The sequence below is a fragment of the Squalius cephalus genome (assembly GCF_949319135.1).
Source record: "Squalius cephalus genome assembly, chromosome: 16".
Classification (NCBI taxonomy): Eukaryota; Metazoa; Chordata; class Actinopteri; order Cypriniformes; family Leuciscidae; genus Squalius; species Squalius cephalus.
Genome location: NC_137137.1, coordinates 27,655,184 through 27,678,399, shown reverse-complemented (window position 1 = coordinate 27,678,399; position 23,216 = coordinate 27,655,184). Strand labels below are relative to the sequence as shown.

At 37.6% G+C, this 23,216-nt stretch overlaps 1 protein-coding gene across 1 annotated transcript in view; it reads left to right on the top strand.

The window, feature by feature from the left end:
- Positions 1-438: 438 nt before the first annotated feature.
- Positions 439-23,216, top strand: part of qars1 (glutaminyl-tRNA synthetase 1) — a 41,604-nt gene continuing 18,826 nt past the window's right edge. The window contains exons 1-12 of the mRNA XM_079897704.1: positions 439-778; positions 944-1,094; positions 2,341-2,450; positions 4,377-4,452; positions 4,531-4,595; positions 4,682-4,735; positions 7,463-7,514; positions 12,005-12,076; positions 12,953-13,038; positions 13,166-13,252; positions 13,330-13,429; positions 13,852-13,930. Of these exons, the coding sequence (XP_079753830.1) occupies positions 668-778; positions 944-1,094; positions 2,341-2,450; positions 4,377-4,452; positions 4,531-4,595; positions 4,682-4,735; positions 7,463-7,514; positions 12,005-12,076; positions 12,953-13,038; positions 13,166-13,252; positions 13,330-13,429; positions 13,852-13,930 (1,043 nt within the window). The 5' untranslated portion in view covers positions 439-667. The remainder of the gene's footprint in view (positions 779-943; positions 1,095-2,340; positions 2,451-4,376; positions 4,453-4,530; positions 4,596-4,681; positions 4,736-7,462; positions 7,515-12,004; positions 12,077-12,952; positions 13,039-13,165; positions 13,253-13,329; positions 13,430-13,851; positions 13,931-23,216) is intronic.

Genomic DNA, 23,216 nt, shown 5'->3' with positions numbered 1-23,216 from the left:
ATCTAAGCTTTCACATTGCCTTTTAAGTCTAGTAATTTGCAGACGCTTTTGTCCAAAGCAGCTTTAAAAGTGAGGAAAACAACGAAACCGTTATAAAGATAAAATAATACATAGATAAAAAGTTTCAACCGTTTTTAGAAACACACACACACACACACACACACACACACACAGTGTGAGCAATGTTCTTATTAGGTGTTTACGCGTTTGTCACAGAAACGATAAATATTTAATCATAATCACGACAAATATTAGAGAAAAATACAGTATGATGTATGCCAGCATATTGCGCATCAAAACAAACTTGTCCTTCCATCACGGTTGAACTCGCACTAGATCCAGCAACAGTGAGCTAGAGCTCTAGCTCCTCCCATTTGACGCTGCAGCGAATTCCCGCTCACTAAATTTAGCAAGGTGGAGCTGGAGCTCCAGCGAGGGGAGGAGCTGGAGCTCTAGCTCCTCCCATTTGGCTCTGCATCGAGCACCATTTCGTTGCTTTTGGCTCGACTGATGCAACTAAGTGTCAACAGACTAGAGGCGCACCGACGATTGGTGGAAGGATGCGTGAAAGCAAATCTGATTGGAGAAATCATGGTCGTACAAATCTGAATCCACGCCTTCTGCAGGACTGGAGGAAGTGTAAACCGGCGTGTGTGCAGGAAGGGAAATGGCGGACGCTGTGTCTATTTTCATGTCAATTGGCCTTAGTGAGCAGAAAGCTAAGGAAACCCTGAAAAATGAACTGCTCTCATCAACACTCAAGAAGGCCATCGAAGTGGTACTTAATTAATTAATACGTATAATGAATAATTCCAGTTGTGCGCTGTAAAAGTCATTAGCCTCTTAAGAACTTACATGGCAATTTCCTTACCTTACATTACGAGGGGTGTTTGAAAAAGTTTGGTAATATTGCTGATGTTACTGTTGTGTTTTTGTTTCTCAGGCTCAAGGGCTGCTTGGGTCCGCTGGCATTGATAAGACTACAGGCACTCTGCTGTACAGTATGGTGACACGACTTAAAGACACGCATCGACTTTCTCTCCTCACAGAATACATCATTACACGAAAAATAACCACGGAACTGCAGTTGTCAGGTATCTGATTGTCTTTATTATTCTGTCACACTGTTCTTTTTTGTTTAATGTTTTGTTTTCTTAAAGTAATTGATGTATATCAATATAATTGTTTAGGAATCAATAATTTGTACATTTGTCATTTTGTCATTTTTTAAATAAATGAGAAATTATTATGAATATAATAGGGCTGATGCTGATATGAGCACCAATGTTTTGTGGAGTACAAAAAGGCAATTTAAAGAGAAAACTATAGTAGAGAACACTAGACTTGGCACACAGAATCCAATGCCACATGTCGATATGCTTAGTGACGCATCCGGTGGCACATCCGGTCTTTCACTGGCGTGTGATGGTGGATAGTGGCATGTGCCACTGACATTGTCGCCAAACACTGACACTGACTGACACGACACCTGACTGACACCGGCATGTTACACCGGCATGTCCAATTGGCATGTGCCGATGGATAGTGGCATGTGTCACTAAAACTTGTGATGTGCCAATGGATTGCGTAATGTGCAACTTGCGGAACAATATGCTTTATGCTGTCAAACTAATTATTTATTACATCGCTAATTTAATGTGGCAACAAAAATGGATTTTATTTATTATACATAATTCCATAAAATATTTTTTGAAATATTAAAGCCACAGAATCTTGTGAGATTGATGAGAATCTTGCGCTGGCCAGTGTTACACTTACTTATACTGACACCTACTGGCATGAGTCCGTGCAGCATCATGCAAAAATAAAGGTTTACAGTAACCAATGCGACTGTTAATGCATTATTTGTAGTGACCCATAATGGATTTAATTTGTCTTTCCTAGAATGGGCAGTTTGCGACTTTGCGTGATAAACAACATACAGTAGCACTGGTATTTCAAAACATTCAGTGGCACATGCCACTCAAATACATGTGCCAGTCACAACTTGTCAATCACAACTTGAGGTGTCACAACATACTGCCACATGTTCCGCGACTCTGTGTCTGTCAGGTGTCGTGTCAGTGTTTGGCGACAATGTCAGTGGCACATGCCACTATCCACTATCACATGCCAATGAAGACCAGATGTGCCACCGGATGCGTCACTAAGCATAGCTACATGTGCCATTGTCTTCTGTGCACCAAATGCCATGTCACTTAATGTTAATGCTGTCTCTCCCCTGCATGATTAGTTCTCACGAGCAAGGCCCTTTCTCATAGTTCACTAATTTGCTGTTCACCACTTGTTGACATTTTTATTGCTGTTATTTTTTCTCAGCGGCATTGGACTTTGTGAAAAGTCACCCTCAGGAACATGTGGATCGGTGTGAGTTTGAGACTGCCTGTGGGGTGGGAGTGGTGGTCACACCTGAGCAGATAGAGGATGCAGTAAGGACGCTTCATTCACAAATGTTCACAAAAAGTTTTTCTGTGGTGTGAGTATAGACTAGATATTATAGGAGGAGAACAAATATGGCAATCAAATGTTTGGACACACCTACACATTTATTATTAAAGGGGTGGTTGATTATGATTTCACTTTTCTAACTTCAGTTAGTGTGTAATGTTGCTGTTTGAGCATAAACAACATCTGCAAAGTTCCAACGCTCAAAGTTCAAACTAAAGGAAGATATTTGCTTTTAAGTAAATCGTTTTTTAAGGACTACAACAAACGGCTGGTAGGGACTACACGACATTCCTCCTGGGTTAGTGACATTTTATAGATTATCATGACTGAATATGCTAATTAATGACTAGAAGATAGTTAACTCCACATCAGCTGCATAAATTCATCAACTAACCATTCAGAAATGTCCTGTTGCATTCTACATGTTGTCACTTCTTGAGTCTCACCATCATTGTCTGACTTCGGTTTGAACATAAAAGGCTAAAAGTTTTTGAAATTTTCATTGCATGTCTGTGTGAGGTAAAAGGACATTACTCCAGTCTTCAGTGTCACATGATCCTAACAGAAATCATTCTAATGCTGATTTGATACTCAGTTATCAATGTTGGAAACAGTTGTGCTGCTTAATTTTTTTTTATAACCTGTACTTTTTTCATGATTCTTTGATGAATTAAAAGTTAAAAAAAAGTTTGAGGGCAGTAAAACATTTTTTTTAAAGAAATTAATACTTTTATTCAGCAACAATGTGTTAAATAGATAAAAAGTGAAAGTAAAGACTTATATTGTTAGAAAAGATTTATATTTTGAATAATTGCTGTTCTTTTTTTAAGTTTATTCATCAATGAATCCTGAAAAAAGGATCACAGGTTCCATAAATTATTAAGCAGCAACAACTGTTTCCAACACTGATCAACAAATCAGCTTATTAGAATGATTTCTGAAGGATCATGTGACACAAATCAGCTTATTAGAATGATTTCTGAAGGATCATGTGACACTGAATAATTTTCGCTTCGAATGGAAGCATTACTCCAGTCTTCAGATTCAGACACCCTCTCTTCAGCTCCTGAACACATAAAAAGTTTATATTTATGTTTTAATATGACAAAAAAAAATTACCTTCCCCAAATTTTCAATTAATTCCCATAAATTCCTGTTAAGTTTCCAACTTGGAATATTTCCAAAATTCTCCAGATTATGTTCCCACTAGTACTAGGGTATCGTTATTTTTGTTTTTGACATCATTTTGTGTGAATTAGTCCCATCAAGTGCAAGACGACGTGAAAGAGAGCTCAGTTTAGTATTCGCGCACTGTCTAAGACACAGCTTTCTAGGCACTCTTCGGATGCTTGTGCACACAGGGCTTTCCACACAGCACACAAGGCTTTCCACAAAGCACGCAAATAATGGATTGATCTCCCTTTTGCGCATGAATATTTAAATTGTCAAGGGTTAAACTTTCGTAATGATGCAGCGCCAACCCGTCAACTGTCCCGAGCATTGTTCGTGTTTGTTCACATTCATGCATTGTTAGAATTCATAAAAATGTTACTGGCCAACTGGCGTGTGACACCGTTTTATATATTCACCAACGCCGATTTTTACTCTCATCTGGCTCTTGGCAAGTGTTAATTTTAGGCCCTGACTACAGGGAGTATTTCACAATTAAAGTGCTGAAATATCAAATAGTTACTTTATAACTGTTCTCTATTGTTATATTTATTTTAATTTATTTTATTTAGTATTGAAATTGTTTCCCCTCTATATTTAAGCTAATTTTATAGTACTTTTATTAAAGTTGAGTACAACACGTTCAAAATATGCTAGATTTCTAGATGATTAGTTTCTATGCTAGATTAGTTTCATAAGAATCCTTATCCACCATTGACCTAATAACTATTCAACAGGTGGAACTAATTATCAAGAAACACAAAGATCAGCTTTTGGCAGAGAGATACCGCTTCAACATGGGAATACTCATGGGTGAGGCAACATGTCATATGTCATATGAGTACAGTCGTGTTGTGCTGGTGAGGAATAGTGTCTGTTTGTGCTCTTTAGGTGAGGCCAGAGCTGCTATCAAATGGGCTGATGGAAAGATTGTCAAGAATGAAGTGGATATGCAGGTTTGTGTGACAGTTTTACTACCTTACTCTAATCAGTCTAAATCATTGTTAATGTACGTGCACTGAATATTTCTGTTGGCTTTTAGGTATTGCACCTTCTGGGTCCAAAAACTGAGGTAGATCTGGAGAAAAAGCCCAAGGTATATATTTTTTCACGGTCACTATTTTGTTGTTTTATTGCTGGTGAGGATCTGGTGCACATCAGAGGGTTCTGTGAACATGTCTCATTACTAGGGATGCCAATTTTCACAAATTCCCATGATCGATCGTGGTTTAAATTAACGATCAATTAATCGATTAATCGTTAGCCTTAATGTTGCAATTTGCGTCTGCTGTAGTGGCATATGGCCAACAGCATGACAGGGTCTGCAAATGCTGCTCAAAACTACATGTTCCTCACCAAATGAATGAGAATGGTTTTTAATCTAAATAAAGGGCTAGTAGGATTGTGAAATGTTTCAATGTGATTGATAATTTAATCAAATTCATTATTTAATAATCAAATACAATGACTAATACAACATGTCATCAACACCGCCTCAGATGCGAGCTTGCCAGAATGTGTGACTGTTGTGGACGCGCTCTTCCTGCAAAAACACGCTGAAAACAGCAACTAAACCCAATGAGACACCCCCCCCCCGCCGCCCCCCCCCCCCCCCCCAGTCATAGAGGAAGCGGGAAAAGACCTAAACTTCAATGGTGGTAGGATATCAAAGGAGGAAATAAGGAGAGCCTGCAAAAAAACTGAAGCTAGGCAGGGCACCGGGGAAGGATAACATCCCACCTGATACTGAAAGCAGATATCAACCTCCACTGATATCCTCCATCCTAAATGACATCTGGGAAAAAGAGGAGATTCCCAAAGATTGGAAGGAGGGGTTAATTGTCACAGTCCCCAAGAAAGGAAACCTCAGCGAATGTAAAAACTGGAGAGGCATTATGCTCCTCTCAGTCCCCAACAAAATCCTCTGCCGAATAATCCTAGATAGAATACAAGAACCACTAGACAAGATTTTCAGGAGAGAACAAGCAGGTTTCCGGACAAACAACTCCTGTACAGATCACATTGCAACACTCAGAATAATTGGCAAACAACGCATTGAACGGCAGTCATCATTATTCATAAACTTTGTCGACTTTGAAAAGGCCTTTGACAGCCTAGACAGAAACATTCTGTGGAAGCTGCTCCGACATTATGGAATACCCATAAAACTGGTCAACATCATTAAATGCATGTATGATGGATTCACAGGTCAAGTCACCTCAAATGGTAAACTCTCGGACACCCTCCTTATAAAAACAGGAGTACGTCAAGGCTGCCTACTGTCTCCCCTCCTCTTCCTCATCACCATCGACTGGACAATGAAAATGCCAGTGGATGGTCAAATTTCTTCTTCTTCTTCTTCTTCTTCTTCTTCTTCTTCTTCTTCTTCTTCTTCTTCTTCTTCTTCTTCTTCTTCTTCTTCTTCTTCTTCTTCTTCTTCTTCTTCTTCTTCTTCTTCAAGACAAACCGCTTTAACAGCCTTTTCTTCTGTGGAAATGCACAGAACAGGGTGATATTTGGCACAAGCTCTGACACCAGCCCTGGCATTATGTTAGTGTAAAACATATTACAGATAATAACGTTATGGAATCCGTATTCCAAAACAGTGCTCAATTTTCTCTGCTGAAGCACGTGCTTTGCTTTTAGCTTTGGAACAAATTGAAAATACACAACGAAAGGATTCTATCATTTTTACAGACTCTAAATCTTGCCTTCAAGCAATGGACACTTTAAAAATTGTTCATCCTTTAGTGGACTGCATCTTAACTAAAGTGGATTATCTACAGAATCAGTTCTTCAGTATTATCTTTTGCTGGGTTCCAGGCCATGTTGAACTTTCAGGAAATGAGCAAGCTGATAATCCACTTTAGTTAAGATGCAGTCCACTAAAGGATGAACAATTTTTAAAGTGTCCATTGCTTGAAGGCAAGATTTAGAGTCTGTAAAAATGATAGAATCCTTTCGTTGTGTATTTTCAATTTGTTCCAAAGCTAAAAGCAAAGCACGTGCTTCAGCAGAGAAAATTGAGCACTGTTTTGGAATACGGATTCCATAACGTTATTATCTGTAATATGTTTTACACCAACATAGTGCCAGGGCTGGTGTCAGAGCTTGTGCCAAATATCACCGTTCTGTGCATTTCGACAGAAGAAAAGGCTGTTAAAGCGGTTTGTCTTGAAGAAGAAGAAGAAGAAGCTGATGCAGCTGCTAAGGAAGCTCTTAATCAGGAAGTTAATGAATGTCAAATTCCTCCCTCAGATATCAGACCTATTATTAATCGGTATATATTAGATAAGAAGAGTGGAACACGTGCAAGAATAATAAGCTGTGTGAAATTCATCCGGAAATTTCAAACAGACTCTTAAAATTAGATCTGATCAAGTGGTATTCACCAGATGTCGTATAGGTCATACAAGTTTGACTCATGCTTTTTTGCTTAAAGGTAAAGACCCAACTTTATGCATGTTCATAAGATTCCCCTCTCTGTTAAACATATTTTAACTCTCCTGGGTATAATACAAGTAGAATTATTTTTTTATGAAGTTATTTAACTTAAGGACTTATTTAGTAAGATTATGCCTTATATAAAATATGATAATTTAAAAACAAAAATTATAATATGACTTGTTGTGTTTGTTTGCTTGGTTTTATTGTATTTATATGATATTTATATTTTTGTAATTTAATTTTTGCCATGAAAATAGCCTTAGATACTGACATGGCATTAAATAAAACAATCTATCTATCTATTACAGATAATTATGTAGTTATGTCAACTATGCAGCTGTGAAATGTGCTGCCATCTTTTTTTCTTTTATCACAGGCAGCCAAAACCAAAGCTGCAGAGAAGGATGTGAAGATTGAGCAGGTTTCTGGTAAGACACAGAAAACTATGAGACATTTTTTACTGCACTTTAATGTGATTTATGCATCTTTAGTTTTGTGCTAGTGAAATGCTGCTTCAGAAATACTAGGGGCTAGGGTTAGGCAGTATGACAATATAGTGGTGATAATATGAAGTTTCTATTGATAGAGGTTTCTTCAATCGTCTTGGAGACGTTGCCACAGTTCTTTTGGATTTAGTCTATCACAGTTTTTTCTGTTTCTTCATGTAATCCCAGATGGACTCGATGATGGTGAGATCAGATCTCCGTGTGGAGCATACTGGCTGTTGTCAGACTCCTTGTGCATACAAAAATCTCACTGGATTATTTTCAGTTAATGGCAAAAGAAATGTGACACTACAGCAAAAGCTACCATTAACTGTCTTAAAACCATTTTTTTTTTTTTTTTTTTTTTGCTGAAAATACTAAGACTTTTGGAGAGTACTGCATATCTGAGTGAATCAGCTAAATGAGAGAATTTAGGCTGAGACTTCCAAAGGAAATTGATTGGATCATTGTTGTTTTCTAATTGCTGCGATCTTTGAGATTTTTGCACAGCTTCAATTGGCTTCCAGTATCAGTCGCTTCCAGTTATTTTAGCTGTACAAAAACAGTCTGGTATGCTGCTTGATACTGCAAACTGGTATTAGTAAAAAAAATATTTTTTAATCATATTCTAATTTATTATCGTAATTGTACACACTGTGTTGTACTGCAAATAGTGTTCTCATTTTTCACTATGTTCTATTTATTTAACTTAAGCTAATGAATCGTAAGTTTCACACAGTCACAGGAAATGGCTTACTTAATTTAAAGGGGGGGTGAATTGCTGTTTCATGCATACTGAGTTTTTTACACTGTTAAAGAGTTGGATTCCCATGCTAAACATGGACAAAGTTTCAAAAACTAAGTTGTACGTTTGAAGGAGTATTTTTGTTCCAAAAATACTCCTTCCGGTTTGTCACAAGTTTCGGAAAGTTTTTTTCGAGTATGGCACTGTCTTACGTAAGATAGAGCGGAATTTCCTTATATGGGTCCTAAGGGCACTTCTCCGCGGCCGCGCGCGCACTCGCAGACCAGAGAGAGAAGAGAGCGAAAGCAGTATGTTACCTCAAAGCGCTCTGCTCGGCTTTAGGGAAGTCAATGTCACCAAAGAAGTGGGTTTTTGGTTGGCAGGGCAAGACAACCCTGCACAGATTCCCAAAGAACCCAGCGTTAAGGGAATAGTGGATGGAGTTTGTTTTTTCGAAGCATCAACGGAGGTTGTGCACGACTCTTTGTTCCCTGCATTTCGACGATGATTGTTTTATAAACAAAGCCCAGATCGACTTATTTGCAGATCGTCTAATGCTTAAGGATCGAGCAGTCACGGTGAGTAAACTACTTCAAATGTCTCTCTGTGTTGTTGTTAGATCAGTTAGCACAGCTATAGCACACCGCCCACACGGCCCGCCCCCAGCCGCTCGGTTTTTTCCGGAAAGACTCGGTACAGCCAATCTTTAACTTATAAATATAATAAAACTAAAGACGTTTTGGAGATATGAAGGATGCAATACTACTCTATAGGTACTCAAGATTAACAGGAGATTGAGTGAAAATGAGCATTTCACCCCCCCTTTAAGGTGGATATTAGATCCGTGTGTTAGGTCACAGTGACAGCAATGTCATTGTCTAAAATAACTCTTCTGTCTAGTCAAGTCAAGTCATCTTCATTTATATAGCGCTTTTAACAATGTAGATTGCTTCAAAGCAGCTTTACAGAGATAAGCGTATAATTTAAGGTAACAGAGATTGTTTTGGCTTTATAGCAGAGTTAAGTTATTTCCATCTAAAGTTAGTTTTGATTGATTTGCTTCCGTCGCAACGATCATTTGTTATTAAATTAGGGGCCGCTAAGACGACACCATTCCCTCTACACAGACTTTAAACGCGAACCTGTGAGAAACGCTGATGGCGCTCACATGCGCATTTAGAATGGGTTCTATAGTTATGTGCGTTTGAATATACGCAGGTTTGGAATTCCCTACAAGCCAAGCAGGGACGTGCACAGACATTTTGAGGGGCAGGGGCTCAAGTGAAATAAAGGGCACTTCTCATAATTACGTATTTTTTTTTCTTTTTTTAAACAAAAAAGTATATATATGTACGCAACTCTAACTTCCTTTTTAAAAAATTAATTTAAAAAGTTAATTAATTTTATCTTCCTCAAACTCACGCAATTGTTTCATTTTCAAAAGATGTCTACAAAATAATCAGTTCACACAGAAACCATGGTCTCCTTAGTATTCACTAGGTTTATAGAGCAGCAAAGGAAACCATTCCACAATGTGCATGTTTTGAAAACATTTTCTATGCTACTAGTTTCAAGTATATATTTATTAATTGTTTAAATACTTTTTGTTTCACAAGCAAAATAACTTTTTAGCTTCACACAACCAAGCATCAGAATACTGAATTGCCTTAATGTTTTAATCAAATACATTAATATTATTATTGCTATGCATGTACACACACAGACACATACACAATAACTGATGGTGACTGACATGGACTTAGTTTCACATTTGAGGAGCAGGGAGGACTATCATCAAATAAAACCTTCAAAATCCACATTTAGATGGAGTTTGTTTTAAACCTACTACACTCTTAAAAATATTCTGTGGCTTAGTAAATATTACAGAAATATTTAACTTTATTAACTTAATAAAATCTCTGAAAATCTTACTTGATTGTTTTAATTAAACTTACCAAAATAATTGAGTAAAAATTCAATAGGCTAAAAGCCAATGTCATGTATGTATTTGTGGTTGTATGGAATACTATTTTATAAAGGTTTAGAGGAAATAAAAAAAAGTTAAATTACTCATAAATAAAAAGTTAATTTATAAATATTGTTATTTTTAATGTTTAATGTTAATTTATTTCTACTCAGTTTTATTTATTAATGTACCAGATGCAGTTACTCAGATTTACTACATTTTTTAGAGTGTATCCTCCATCTGTTTGCATCTGTAGATTTCTTCTAAATTCACCAATTTAGATTTCTAAATTTCAGGGGGAAAGACTCTTGATGTAAGTCATTAACTGGGGACGTTCTGTATGCAAATTAGGCATCAACTAGTTAAAATGCGCACATTTGCATCTAATTGACAGGGCAATGCAGGTAAATAGGATAAACAAAATAACTAAAGCATATCACCTGGTGGTGATATATGCTTATTTTATTACTAACTTATTTTATTACATGGCTTGGTTGAATTCCAATGCATGATTTGCGGTGTGTTATTTCTTGATAACAGACCGCTGTGCGGAGTATAACAGACCGTTGGCATGAAAAACGTTGCGTTGCTATGGACTCTAACCGTAGAGACTGGGCGTACTATTTTCTTTAGCGGAAGCAATACAATCGGGTTTTAATCGGGAGAGAGAGAGAGAGAGGGAGCGCTTCAGAACTCCTGCCCTGATATTTAGATATACTATTCTTCAATAAATATATTTGTTTGACAGGGAAGCTGTGCGCAAAAAGGAATATATATTATTTTTCAAAAAAAAAAAAAAAAACACCCCAGAAAAAAGGGCACTTTCTCTCCAGGAATAAAAAGGGCAGGTGCTCAAGCCCCCTTTGATGTCTATGTGTGCACGTGCCTGAAGCCAAGCCTAAACAAAGTACTTGTCTTTCCTTATAAATTTTGATAAATAATTTTATTTTATTTTGTTGCTTTGGGGTAGGAACGCGAAACGAATTTTCCCGACAACGCCTTATCTGTATAGTGATAGTGGGATCCTCCATAGGGAGAGACTAGTTGGCACTTCAGCACTGCGTTGTCATCGGTCCAGGCGAAGGTCCTTCGTCAGATCTGGATACGGCCTGGATCCGGCAGGCTGCAGGAAACCCTCGGGATAAACACAGACCTAAAGACCTAAAAACTTAATGTACTGAAGAAATCTGGTGAAAAAAATTAACTGATCTTGAACTTTTGTCAAAGTATGCTCACTCTTTTTCATGTAGTATGGTTTATTCAAATTATACTGATTTGAATAAACCCCCTAACTTTTAATTTTTAAACATTGGCATTTCATTTTCCCATGCCATTTGTGCTATGTACAAAATGTATACCTTCAATCATGTGGCTTGTTGATGTGTTGTTTTCTTATTTGCCTGGTGGACAATAAAAAATAATCACATGGACTTGCATTAAAGGGATAATTCACTCAAAAATAAAAATTGTCATCATTTATTCACCCTTGTGTCATTCCAAACCTGCATGACCTTTTCTTCTGTAACCAAAGTTTTGGTGAACATAGACTGCTATTTTATGGACAACAAAAGGATTTCTCAGATTATTTTTTTGTTGTTGTTCTTTGTTTTAATTTTTGGATGAACTATCCCTTTAAAGGAGGGTGTAAAACCACCTAACAGCCTTACATATTTTCTTCTTAAAATGTAAAAGTCTATTTTATATTTCCATCTTTCTTTCTAGGTGAAGGAAAAACAGAGGGGAAATCATTGATGGAGCAGCTGAGAGGAGAGGCGCTGAAGTTCCATAAGCCAGGTGAGAGTGTTGACATATCGGTGTCCAGTTAGCTACATAGGGTGCTACTCATTCCTTATTTGTGCATCCCCTCTTTCTTTCCGCACTTTTTTTTCCCTTCCTTTCTAACTCCACCCCCCTTAGGGTGCAAGGGAAGGATGCAAGGAAAGAAAATGAGGACGAAGGAATCGAAGTGGGGCTACAACAACTAAATAATGTGTGTTGTTCATATCTCGTACAAGTTAAGATTTTGTTTTTGTTTATTGTCAGTTTTAATTTAGTCATTTTAATTTCTGCTTTAAAATGGTAAGCAATTGGTTGATTTTAGGTTTAGAATGTATTTTAGCATAGCCTGTAGAGATACATTCACTATATTTGTTTTTTTATAGGCTTTATAGTACACATTGTTTGGAGAACAGCATTGAGTAGAATGAACAATAATATTGTTTAAAATAATGAATAAAAATTTCAATGTATAATATTTGTTTTTTCTTCATCCGATTAATTTGAAAAATAATCGACAGATTAATCGATTACCATAATAATGATTTGTTGCAGCCCTAAATCGAAGGAAAGCTTATTCGTATATTCTTGATCACTCGAGTGTCACTTTAAAGCGTCATCAGCTGCGTACAAAGGATCTGCCCTTAAGTTGTTGAAGTTTGGTTATTTAAGAAATTCATAATAAATATTAATGAATCAAGAATCCCTTTTGAAATATTTGAGATGTCACAGGCTGGAGGATGGAGGAACCAGGAAGCATCCATTTGAGTATTGAGAAGCACCCACAGACTTTGTGCAAAGCCTCAATATGCAAAGCTCGATGTACCATCAGGGGATTCTTTTTTTTTTTTTAAATGGCTCAAAGTGAATCGTGATTTATTGTTCTTTCTCTAGGGGAGAATTACAAGACGGAGGGTTATGTTGTAACACCCAACACCGTGAATTTGCTGAAGAAGCACCTGGAAGTCACTGGAGGACAGGTATGACCTGAATGCACTTTTTGTCTTTTGAATTAGTGGCACTGAAGTGTGCACAATAAGACCAGGAACATTAAGGAACTAAACTGAGTTCAGTATTTTATGTTTAAATCAAATTCTCTCTTTGTAGGTCCGCACCCGTTTCCCCCCTGAGCCTAATGGTATTCTGCATATTGGTCATGCCAAAGCAATTAACTTCAATTTTGGTTTTGCCAAGGTACATGCACACACACTCTCACATTAACAACTTTGCATAACCAAAAAAATCCTTTCTGACTTGTGTTTTGTGTGAAGGCCAATAATGGCATCTGTTTCCTGCGGTATGACGACACAAACCCAGAGAAAGAGGAGGAGAAGTACTTCACTGCCATCAAAGACATGGTGGAGTGGCTTGGTGAGTATTAAGATCTGACTTGGCTGATCCAATCACAAGCTGTCTGCTGAGACTGAGCAGTTCACTCAAACATATCACTTACTCACCGTCTTGTGGTTCTAAAAACTTGTCTGTTATTTTTTTGTTGAAAGTTGAGCACCTTATCTCACTTGTGGTCTGTTCTTTTCAAACGGTTGCTCATTGTCACAGTAGTTAAAAAGAGAAAGATGACACTTGCTATAACAGACTTTGCTGCAGTGTGTGTTTGCAATGCATTATGAATTGCATTTAAACGCATTTTAGAGCAAAATTTCAAAGAAAAAAGTTAAAGGGCTTTGTGTTAAGTGACATTACACAAATGTTTCAAATGTGAACTTTTCTATTGATGAGCATTTTTCACACATGCATGTATATTTGTTTTTTTGTTCTTCACCATCACTCAGGGTACAGACCATACTGTGTCACGCACGCCTCTGATCACTTCCAGCTTCTCTACGATCTTGCTGTTGATCTCATTCGTAGGTGAGATTACAAACCTGATGTCTCAGTGCTCTATGCTTCTAGAACTTGTGCACCTAATTAAAAAAAAAATAATAATAATTTACGAGCACAGTTGAAGTCCAGTATGTTAATGTGCCATGCACATTATAACATGCACAAGCAGACATAAGAAAGCAAAGTTTAGAAATAACAACAAAATTCAGGAACAAGTGTGAGATTAGGAGATTACTTTCTTTTTTTGTGTGTAATTTAGTGTTTTTATTTATTTGACAAAGTATACAAAATATTTGCAATAAAAGAAAGACAACTTATACGACTACTAATTCCCCTCTAACCTCCCCCCTTCCTGCACCCACTCCCACCCCATTGCACTACGGGACATTGAGCAATATCTTAATAACCAGGGATAAAATAAAATTCATATAGAGAAAGACAAATAAAATAACGTTAATTATAACACCCAAAATAGTAGCTGCAGATTAAGTAACCAAAATTTTCTTTACTGTAGAAATCCAATTCTTCCACATCGACAAAGTCCTAGGGTTAGCGTGATTGGACCGTGCAGATGACAGCTCCAGGTATAATATCTCCATGAAAGAATGTAGCCAATGTTTAATAGAAAAATCATGCGGAGGTTTCCATCGTTGAACAAGTAACTTTGCAGCGGTCATGGCAGCTAGCCAGAATTTTCGTACCTTCTCACATAGAGGAAATTGAGAATTGTCATTCAACAATAAAATAACAGGATCTTTGGGAATACGAATCCTAGAGGCCTTGTATAGAACATCAAGCACCATATCCCAGAATTTTTGTACATTCGGACAGTCCCACAGCATATGTATCAAAGTGTCCACACATCCCGGTCCACAGAAATTACAATACGGGTGGGGTGATAGACCCATTACATGTCGTATGCGTGTGGTTAGATATGCCCTGTGAATAACTTTAAAATGAATGAATTGGTGGTTAGGGTTCGTGGATGCATGGAATGTATTATCCCACACTGTATTCCATTCAATTGTTCTGTTAGAAGCTTTCAGATCTAATCCAAACTCTAGCTTTAGAAAAATTATCTGTATTAAGATTTTGAAAGCAAAGATAAAAATACCTTTTGTAGACCAGGATGGCTGCGCGAAAGGTTGTCCGCCAGAGAGTAAGTTCAGATTATGCCAAATCGGAGTATGAGTGTGCCATATAATTTTAGATGTAAAACAGGCTTCAATCTTTTTGAATATTTGGAGAGAGTAGGAAATTATAGGACCATAGTATAATGAGTATTTCCTGTGAGACAGACCTGAAAATAAAAAATCTTGCAATCGAATTGGTGAAATGCGCTCTTTTTCCTAACTGTTTCCATGAAGACTGAGAGCATGGATCAAACCATTTTTTTAAAACTGAGAGCAGGATAAAGGACCAGTGGTACCATTTAAAATTAGGGCAGCCCATTCCACCTTTTATTTTACTTTTTTGAAGTGTAGACCACTTAATTCGGGGACGCTTTCCATTCCAAATATATTTTATTAGTAAAGAGTCTAACTTTTTCCAGTAATTCACTGGTGGGGGGAGAGGAAGCATAGAGCTAATAAAATTAATGCGGGGCAAAATATTCATTTTTATTGTTGACATTCGGGCGGATGGCGATGAAGGCAGACACTTCCATCTTTGTATATCCGACTCAACTTTCCCAATATAACTTTGGAAATGAGGGGTAAAGTAGGTCTCAGCTGAATCCCTAAGTATTTGACTTGTGTTGAAATCTGAATATTATTTGGAATAGAAAAATTAAAACTATCTGAATTGAGGCATTAAAATAGTTTTAGAATGATTCATTTTAAACCCAGATAATGTGCCAAATTCATCTATGATTTGAAGGGCGTTAGGAAGCGAGCGTTGTAGATCAGATAAAAATAGCAGAGTATCATCAGCATACAAAGAGATAGAATGGGTTGATGAGCCTAACTGAATTGGGGTAATAAGTTTACATTGTCTAACATACTGTGCCAGAGGTTCTAACGATAAGTTGAACATAAGGGGAGAAAGCTGGCACCCCTGTCTTGTGCCTCTGCAGATATTAAAAGTATCTGAAATGAGTCCGCCAGTAGAAACCCTGGCCATGGGATTAGTGTATAGAGTTTGAATCATTCTAAAAGGATCACCGAAATTGAACTTCTTCAATGTATACCATAGATAGCTCCATTCCAGCCGGTCAAAGGCTTTTTCAGCGTCAATAAATAAGAGGCCACTGGGCGTTTCTAATTTCTCGGATTCGGCAATGATATGTAACACTCGAAGAACATTGTCAGAAGCCAAACGACCCGTTAATAAATCCTGATTGGTCTGAGTTAATTCATTTATATATCACTGACTGTAGACGCCTGGCAATAACCTTAGCATACATTTTAATGTCATCGTTAATCAAGGATATCTGCTAGGGGTGTAACGGTACGCAAAAATCACGGTTCGGTACGTACCTCGGTTTTAAAGTCACGGTTCGGTTTATTTTCGGTACAGTAAGGGAAAGAAATGCAAACATTAAACTGCAGGTTGTTTATTACTATAAACTTTTTTTTTTTTACAATTTGTTTACACTTTTTTTTAAACACTTTTTAATAAAATATAATAAAATATATATAAAATAAAAAAAGAATAAGAAATAAAATACTGCTGCAAAGTTCTCCACTAAATAAAATACTCTCTGTCTCAAACCAATATCACATAATAAATGTAATGAAAAATATAAATAAATAACTACGATTACAGTGCAGCATTACCAATCCCAGCTTGTAGGCCTGCTCATATTTAAAAATTAAGGCTGGGAATCGATTAAAAAAAATGAACTAATTAATTGCACAATTTGCTGTAATTAATTGCAATTCCTCCAAGCTTGTAATCATCAATAATTAAACTTAGAATCACCTAATTAAATGAAACACCGGGAAAAAAAGGAACAGAAAATAGCCCTATATTAAAATAATATTAAACATAAATATATCAATGTATTATTATTTTTCAGTAATCAATCAACATAATCAATTTAAGATTTTTTTTTATATATATATTTTTCTAATTATCAAAATAAAATATAGTACTACAAAGCTATTATTACCAGAGCATGTGATCAGAGCCTAAGTGTACCATTGTTGCCAGCATGACTATACCAGCTCAGCAAACAGAAGTCTACTACTGAGAAATTTCACGTTATTTGAGCAGACTTTGCTTTTCCAGTGCGTGATCGGTACATGATTGGAGTGTTTGGGCAGTTAACGACAGAGCAGAACGCGCAGCGCAAACACGGAGTCGAACATTGAACATTGAACATTGAACATTGAACATTGAACATTGAACATTGAGCAGAGAGCGCAGCGCGCAGACACACACACACACACACACGGAACGGAGAGTGCGGCGGCGCACACGGAGCGGAAAAGCTTTTTTTCGCCCTGCAGTCGATTTCATTGGTTTAGGTTACAGTGACGACGGGTAAAACTTTAGAATCAGCTGCAGGGCGAGATTTGCGCTGAACGCGGAGACTTCCGCCACTTAATATGTTCGTGTGGAAACACGAAAATGTACCTATGTTCCGCACACAAAATATTGCATTCGGTCATTCGGTACACACGTGCACCGAACCGAAAGCCCTGTACCGAAACGGTCCGGTACGAATACACGTACCGTTACACCCCTAATATCGGCCTATTAGAGCAGTCCGAATGATCTTTGTCGGGTTTAGGCATAACCGTAATTAGAGCTGTATTGAGATCTTTGTGAAAACGGCCTTTGAATATGGACTCATTTATTGTGCATAACCAGATATGGCCAAGTAGATCCCACAGCGCCAGGTATAAATCTATTGGTAAGCCATCGATTCCCGGGGACTTTCCTTTGTTTGAACATAATAATGCGTTGTGTAATTCTTCTATGGTAATTTCAGATTCAAGGCTGTCGGATTCTTCCTTTGAAAGTATGTTTAAGTTCAACTGATCAAAAAAAATTTTTAACTGGTCATTACTAGGTTGCATTTCTGAAGAGTATAATTTTTCGAAAAATGAAATGAACGTTTTGTTAATGTCTGTGGGCTGAGAGGTGAGACCATTTTTTGAGCTCTGAATTGCTTGAATGTTAAAACGTCGCTCATGTTTTTTGAGAGTAAGCGCAAGGAGTCTGCTCGGTCTGCTTCCATCTATGTAATATTTATGTTTTGTAATATGCATTAAATACTCTGCTCTTCTTCGAAGCAGTTCGTTAAGTGCAACCCTCTCTACGTGTAATTTTTGTTGTGTATCATTGGAAAATTTATAACTTAATTCCCTTGAGAACTACCCAATTCCCCGCATCTTCTCTCTAACATTGATATTTGTTCAAGATACTTTTTTCTTAGCCGAAAAGGAGATAGCATTGCTCCTTAAAAACCCTTTGATGGACGCCCATAGAAATTCTTGGTTAGCAACAGAGTCCTGGTTTATATTAATAAATTCAATCAGTCCTGCTCTCAGTTGAGAAAGAAAGTCTTCATTTTGCAGCAAAAAAGTATTAAATCTCCATCGGGATGGTTTACAAGATGAATTAATCTGAAGATGTGCTAATACAGCATTATGATCAGAGAGAGACTGTGGTAGAAATTCAATATTGATTAGCCCTGAAATTAGCGAAGATGAAAGTAAAATATAATCAATTCTTGAGAATGATTTATGATTTGGGGAGAAATAGGTGTATTCCTTGGCTGTTGGATTATGTAGTCGCCAAGTATCACATACATCTATATCTTTAATGAGCGATCTCAGCGCTGCAGAAGACTGAGCTTGTGGTACTAAAACTGAAGGGTTGGAACGGTCCAGAACTGTGTCAAGCACAGCATTCATATCAGATCCAATAATAATTGAATAACCCTGGAGAGATAGTATGGTTTTGGAGACATTTGGAAAAAAGGAGGCGTCATAAGAGTTCGGAGCATATATATTCACAAATGCCAGCCTCTTTCCTTCTATTAACGTACAGCAATATGCAACTCTACCATTCTCATCAGAACCTGTGTGTTCAATAATAAAGTTAGAGTTACGTTTAAATAAAATTGTCACTCACTTCTTCTTACATTTACAGCTAGATGATACTATACGGATATAACGCCTATTTTGCAGTCTTTTAGCATCCATGGCGGTCAAGTGGGTTTCCTGAAGAAACGCTACATCAACATTTTTCCTATGTAAAAGATCTAAAACCCTTGTTCGTTTAATAGGAGAGTTTAACCCCCTGACGTTAAAAGACAGCATGTTTATTTTAACCATAGTCTGTATTAACCGGGCACACCCAGAATAGCATGTAATGATTAGAGCAAGTTATTGAGTGTACCATTAAGGTTCTCACTGTAATATTCAAAAACAAAAAAGGTTTTAGCAAACGTCTGTGGCGGTCACGAGGCAATGTCTGAACACTATTAACCTTCTTTGCCCCCTATGGATTTAACAGATTGAGGAGATTTAAATTAAAGAACAAATATTTTCAACATCAGAAGAACCGTCAAACATACACTATTATCAAACTAGACTTTAAGGCAACCAGATTTAACTGAAGTCTAAGAACTGTAACCTAGTCCGTCTTATCCGAGTAGACAAACGTGCAATAGTTAAACCAGACCTTCACAATTAACTGACTGCAACCTGCACAATTTGAAAATTGAATTTTGAAAACTGAAAATTGTTTGACAAAATGCAATTATTTAGAAATAAAGAATAGTTTACCATTTCACTTTGGTGAACTAAAACCCATATACCCTGATATAGAATTTGGTCCATTTCTTGCAGGTTATTCAGCAAAAAAAAAAAAAAAAGTCATCTTAGGCCGCCTAACGTTAACGTTACCCCTCCATTTCCTCTGGTGGTGGGAAGTTTAGGGATCTACGAGCAGTGGATAAGGTTGCGTTAACATCAAGACCCTCAAGATATTTTTCAGCGCTCTCCGGCGATTCAAACAAGTATTTCTGACCCTTGTGCGAGACTCTCAGCGATGCTGGGTAGATTAGGAAAGTTTCTGCGCCTTTCTGGTGAAGCTTGAATCTTACGGTCGAAAACGCCTTCCTCTTTTGCGCTGTCTCGTGACTGTAGTCAGCATAGAATTCCAGGCGTGATCCTCCGGGCAAAGTGGGTTTTGCTTTCCGGGCTCCTTGAAGGATGGCTTGCCTGTCAGGATAGCGAAGGAGCCGGAATATCAACGAACGTGGTTTTGATCAGTTGGAGTTCGAATATACTCGGTGAGCTCTATCGATCTCGATCAGACTTGAGCGCGCCGAAAGGTCGGGGATCCATTTAGGCAGCATTTTCTGTAGAAAACCGACCGGATCATCCCCTTCCATTCCAGTTGGTAGATTAACCAGGCTGACATTGTTGCGACGTGACCGGTCTTCGAGGTCATTGCATTTTCATTGCATCTGTTCAAGCTGTGATAGGCAGAGGTTCGCATCTTTTTTAGTGTTGCGTAAACTGCCCTGCATGTGTCCACTTTGGTTGTGATCGACACCATATTTTTACTCATGGAATCCATTTCCTCTTTCATCGCTCGAAGAGTAGCGTTGTTTTCGTTGATAAAGTCCTTGAATGGGTTAAGGGCCAATTGTATTGCCTCTGTCCACATGCGGGAAACCATTTCGCGCATGGCCTCCTGTTGTGCTTCGATTGCATGGTTAACAATTGAGGCTACGTCGTCCTCGAGTGTTTTGAGTCTTTTGCAGCCCGTTGACGATTTCTGCTGTGAAATCGATTTCTTAATAGTTGCCATACTAGAAATAAAACATGAACAGTTGTGCCGAAATATGATATTCTTCCTCAGTATGAAAAAAAACTTTCAATTAGGAGGTTTTAGTCAGGAGACTAGTGCTGTGCAGCCATCTTGCAGCGCACGCCACCGGAAGTCTTCAAGATTAGGAGATTACTTTCTGATAAACCAAATTTGTTATTACTCTGAGACAATGAAAACACCGGATCATGACCTTCTTGTGTGTAAACGAACATACGCCTTACTCTGAAACGTTCAGTGGGTCAGATTATAAATGCTCTTTAACCGCAGGATATATAGTGGAAATACAACTTTATTTTTCTACTTCATGGCTCCTCAAGGTAGTTCTCAACACATGAATGAGGGAAACGTGGACATAAGTTAACTAGCCTAAGAAAAGAGGTTTTTAATGGGATGGCGGACGGCAGTGTGAGTAAAATAATAGATGCCTATACGACATTTTAAGTTCAAAGTCTGGACACACTTCGCCTTTTATACCATTTATGGGACAAACGTTGTAAATAAACATCTTTGATGCTCTTCACCGAGCACTTGCACAGACACACACGGGAGCGTTTGAAAGCAGGCATCTATCATTGAATATGTCTAACAGCGGATATATTAGCGATCCGCTGATAGCATACCTGTCAACCCTCCCGTTTTTTTCGGGATTCTCCCGTATTTTACATTGCTATCCCGCTATCATCCCGTTTAAATATTTTCCCGTATTTCTCCCGTATTTTTAATCTTTCTATAAAAAAAATTTTAAATCCCAATGGGCGCAAACCAGTTAAGCGAAAATCCCGCCCTGCAGCTAATTTCATTGGTTAAGGTTACAATGACGGGTAGGTTTAGGGATCAGTGTTTGGTGTAGGCAATCAGTACTGTGATTCACATGACCAATAAAATCTTTAGAATCGGCTGCAGGGCGGGATTTCCACTGAAGTAGTTTGGGGGAAAAAATCGCGCGAAGAAGAACAGCAGCATCCGAGGATGGACGAACATGAGAGAGATGGCATTAACACGCAATTATGTCAAAATGTCCGTTTTGTCGAGTATCCTCATAAGAGCAGTCTGAGCAGTCTTAAATTAGTTTTAAAAAAAGTCGTAAATGAAAGCAAAGAGTTGTGAGAGAATGAGACGCGTGTGAGATCCATCAGCGGCTGTTTTTTAAGAGACAGTAGCCAATAAAGCTTTCTGTCAGTAAAGTTAATCAAAGAACAAAGGTAACAGAGAAAAGCACTCACTGCTCTTGACTAAAGATCTTTTTTTACTTTAATAAGGATTAATCTATGTACAATTTAAATTGTATGCAGTGCAAACTGTTTGATAACTTCAATTTCTGTATATTTTTCCTACCTGTTAGACAAATATTTAAAATATACTGTTTTATGTTTTTCTACCTTAATTTGGAGATTACTTGTGAAATTATTACATTATAAAATATGTTAAAAAGTAAGTTTTTTTAATGGCAATTAATCGTGATTAATTAATGTAGTTAATTGTTGCAATTGATAAAAATAAATAAAGAAACATGAATAAGTCTTATTTGTTTATTTTAATTGAATAGTATGTATTTATTTCTGTTAATATCTGCGCAATTAATGTCTATTTAGCCTGCCTCTGCCATCAAAATGGCCAATCAGAGGTGTTTAAGAATCTGCTCAACAGCGCTCAAAATGCTAGGGGGAATTGCTGGTATCGTCACATTTAAAAAAAAAAAATTAAATGCCCAAGTCTGTACCTTAACAACAATATTCCCAGGTTTATTGTAAGGAAGCTGGTAAACACTTAGATGTTCCCAGGTTTAAATAAAAGAGGTTGGTAAATTTTTAAATGTACCAGGTTTATAAAACAAGTTGGTAAGCAGGTAAATGTGTCAGTTTGCACATAAAGAAAAGTCAAGTCAAGTCACCTTCATTTATATAGCGCTTTTAACAATATGAATTGTTTCAAAGCAGCTTTACAGTGATAATAGGAAATTACAGTAACAGAGATTGTTTTGGCTTTACAGCAGCTCTAGGATAAAGTTATTGTCCAGCTAAAGTTAGTTTTGATTGATTAATTCACTTCCGTTGTGAAGGGGCCGCTAACACGACACCGTTCTAACAGAAAACCCTCAACGCGCTCCGGCTGCCCATCCGCACAAAACAGTGCATGGTGGCTCGAGAACGCACTCCCAGAAATGGGTTCCAGGGTGCAAACGATTATCAGTTATCTCTGCACAAACACTGACGTTGTGCACATGCGCATCACGTGTTCAGTCCATAGGTATGCGCGTTTTAATATATATGTGCGCAGGCATGTAGTCCTTTTTTACAAATTAACCCTCAACAAACTACTTGTCTGGCCTTAATTTATAATACAGAATTATTTATCGCATCCGCATAGCCACGTGGTGACTAAAGGGTAAAGGGAAGGGAAGGAGGCCTTCACAAGGGAGAGCCTAGTTGACACTTCAGGACTGCGTTGTCGTCGTGTCCAGGCGCAGGTCCTTCATCAGATCTGGATACAGCCTGGATCCGGCGGACTGCGGTAAACC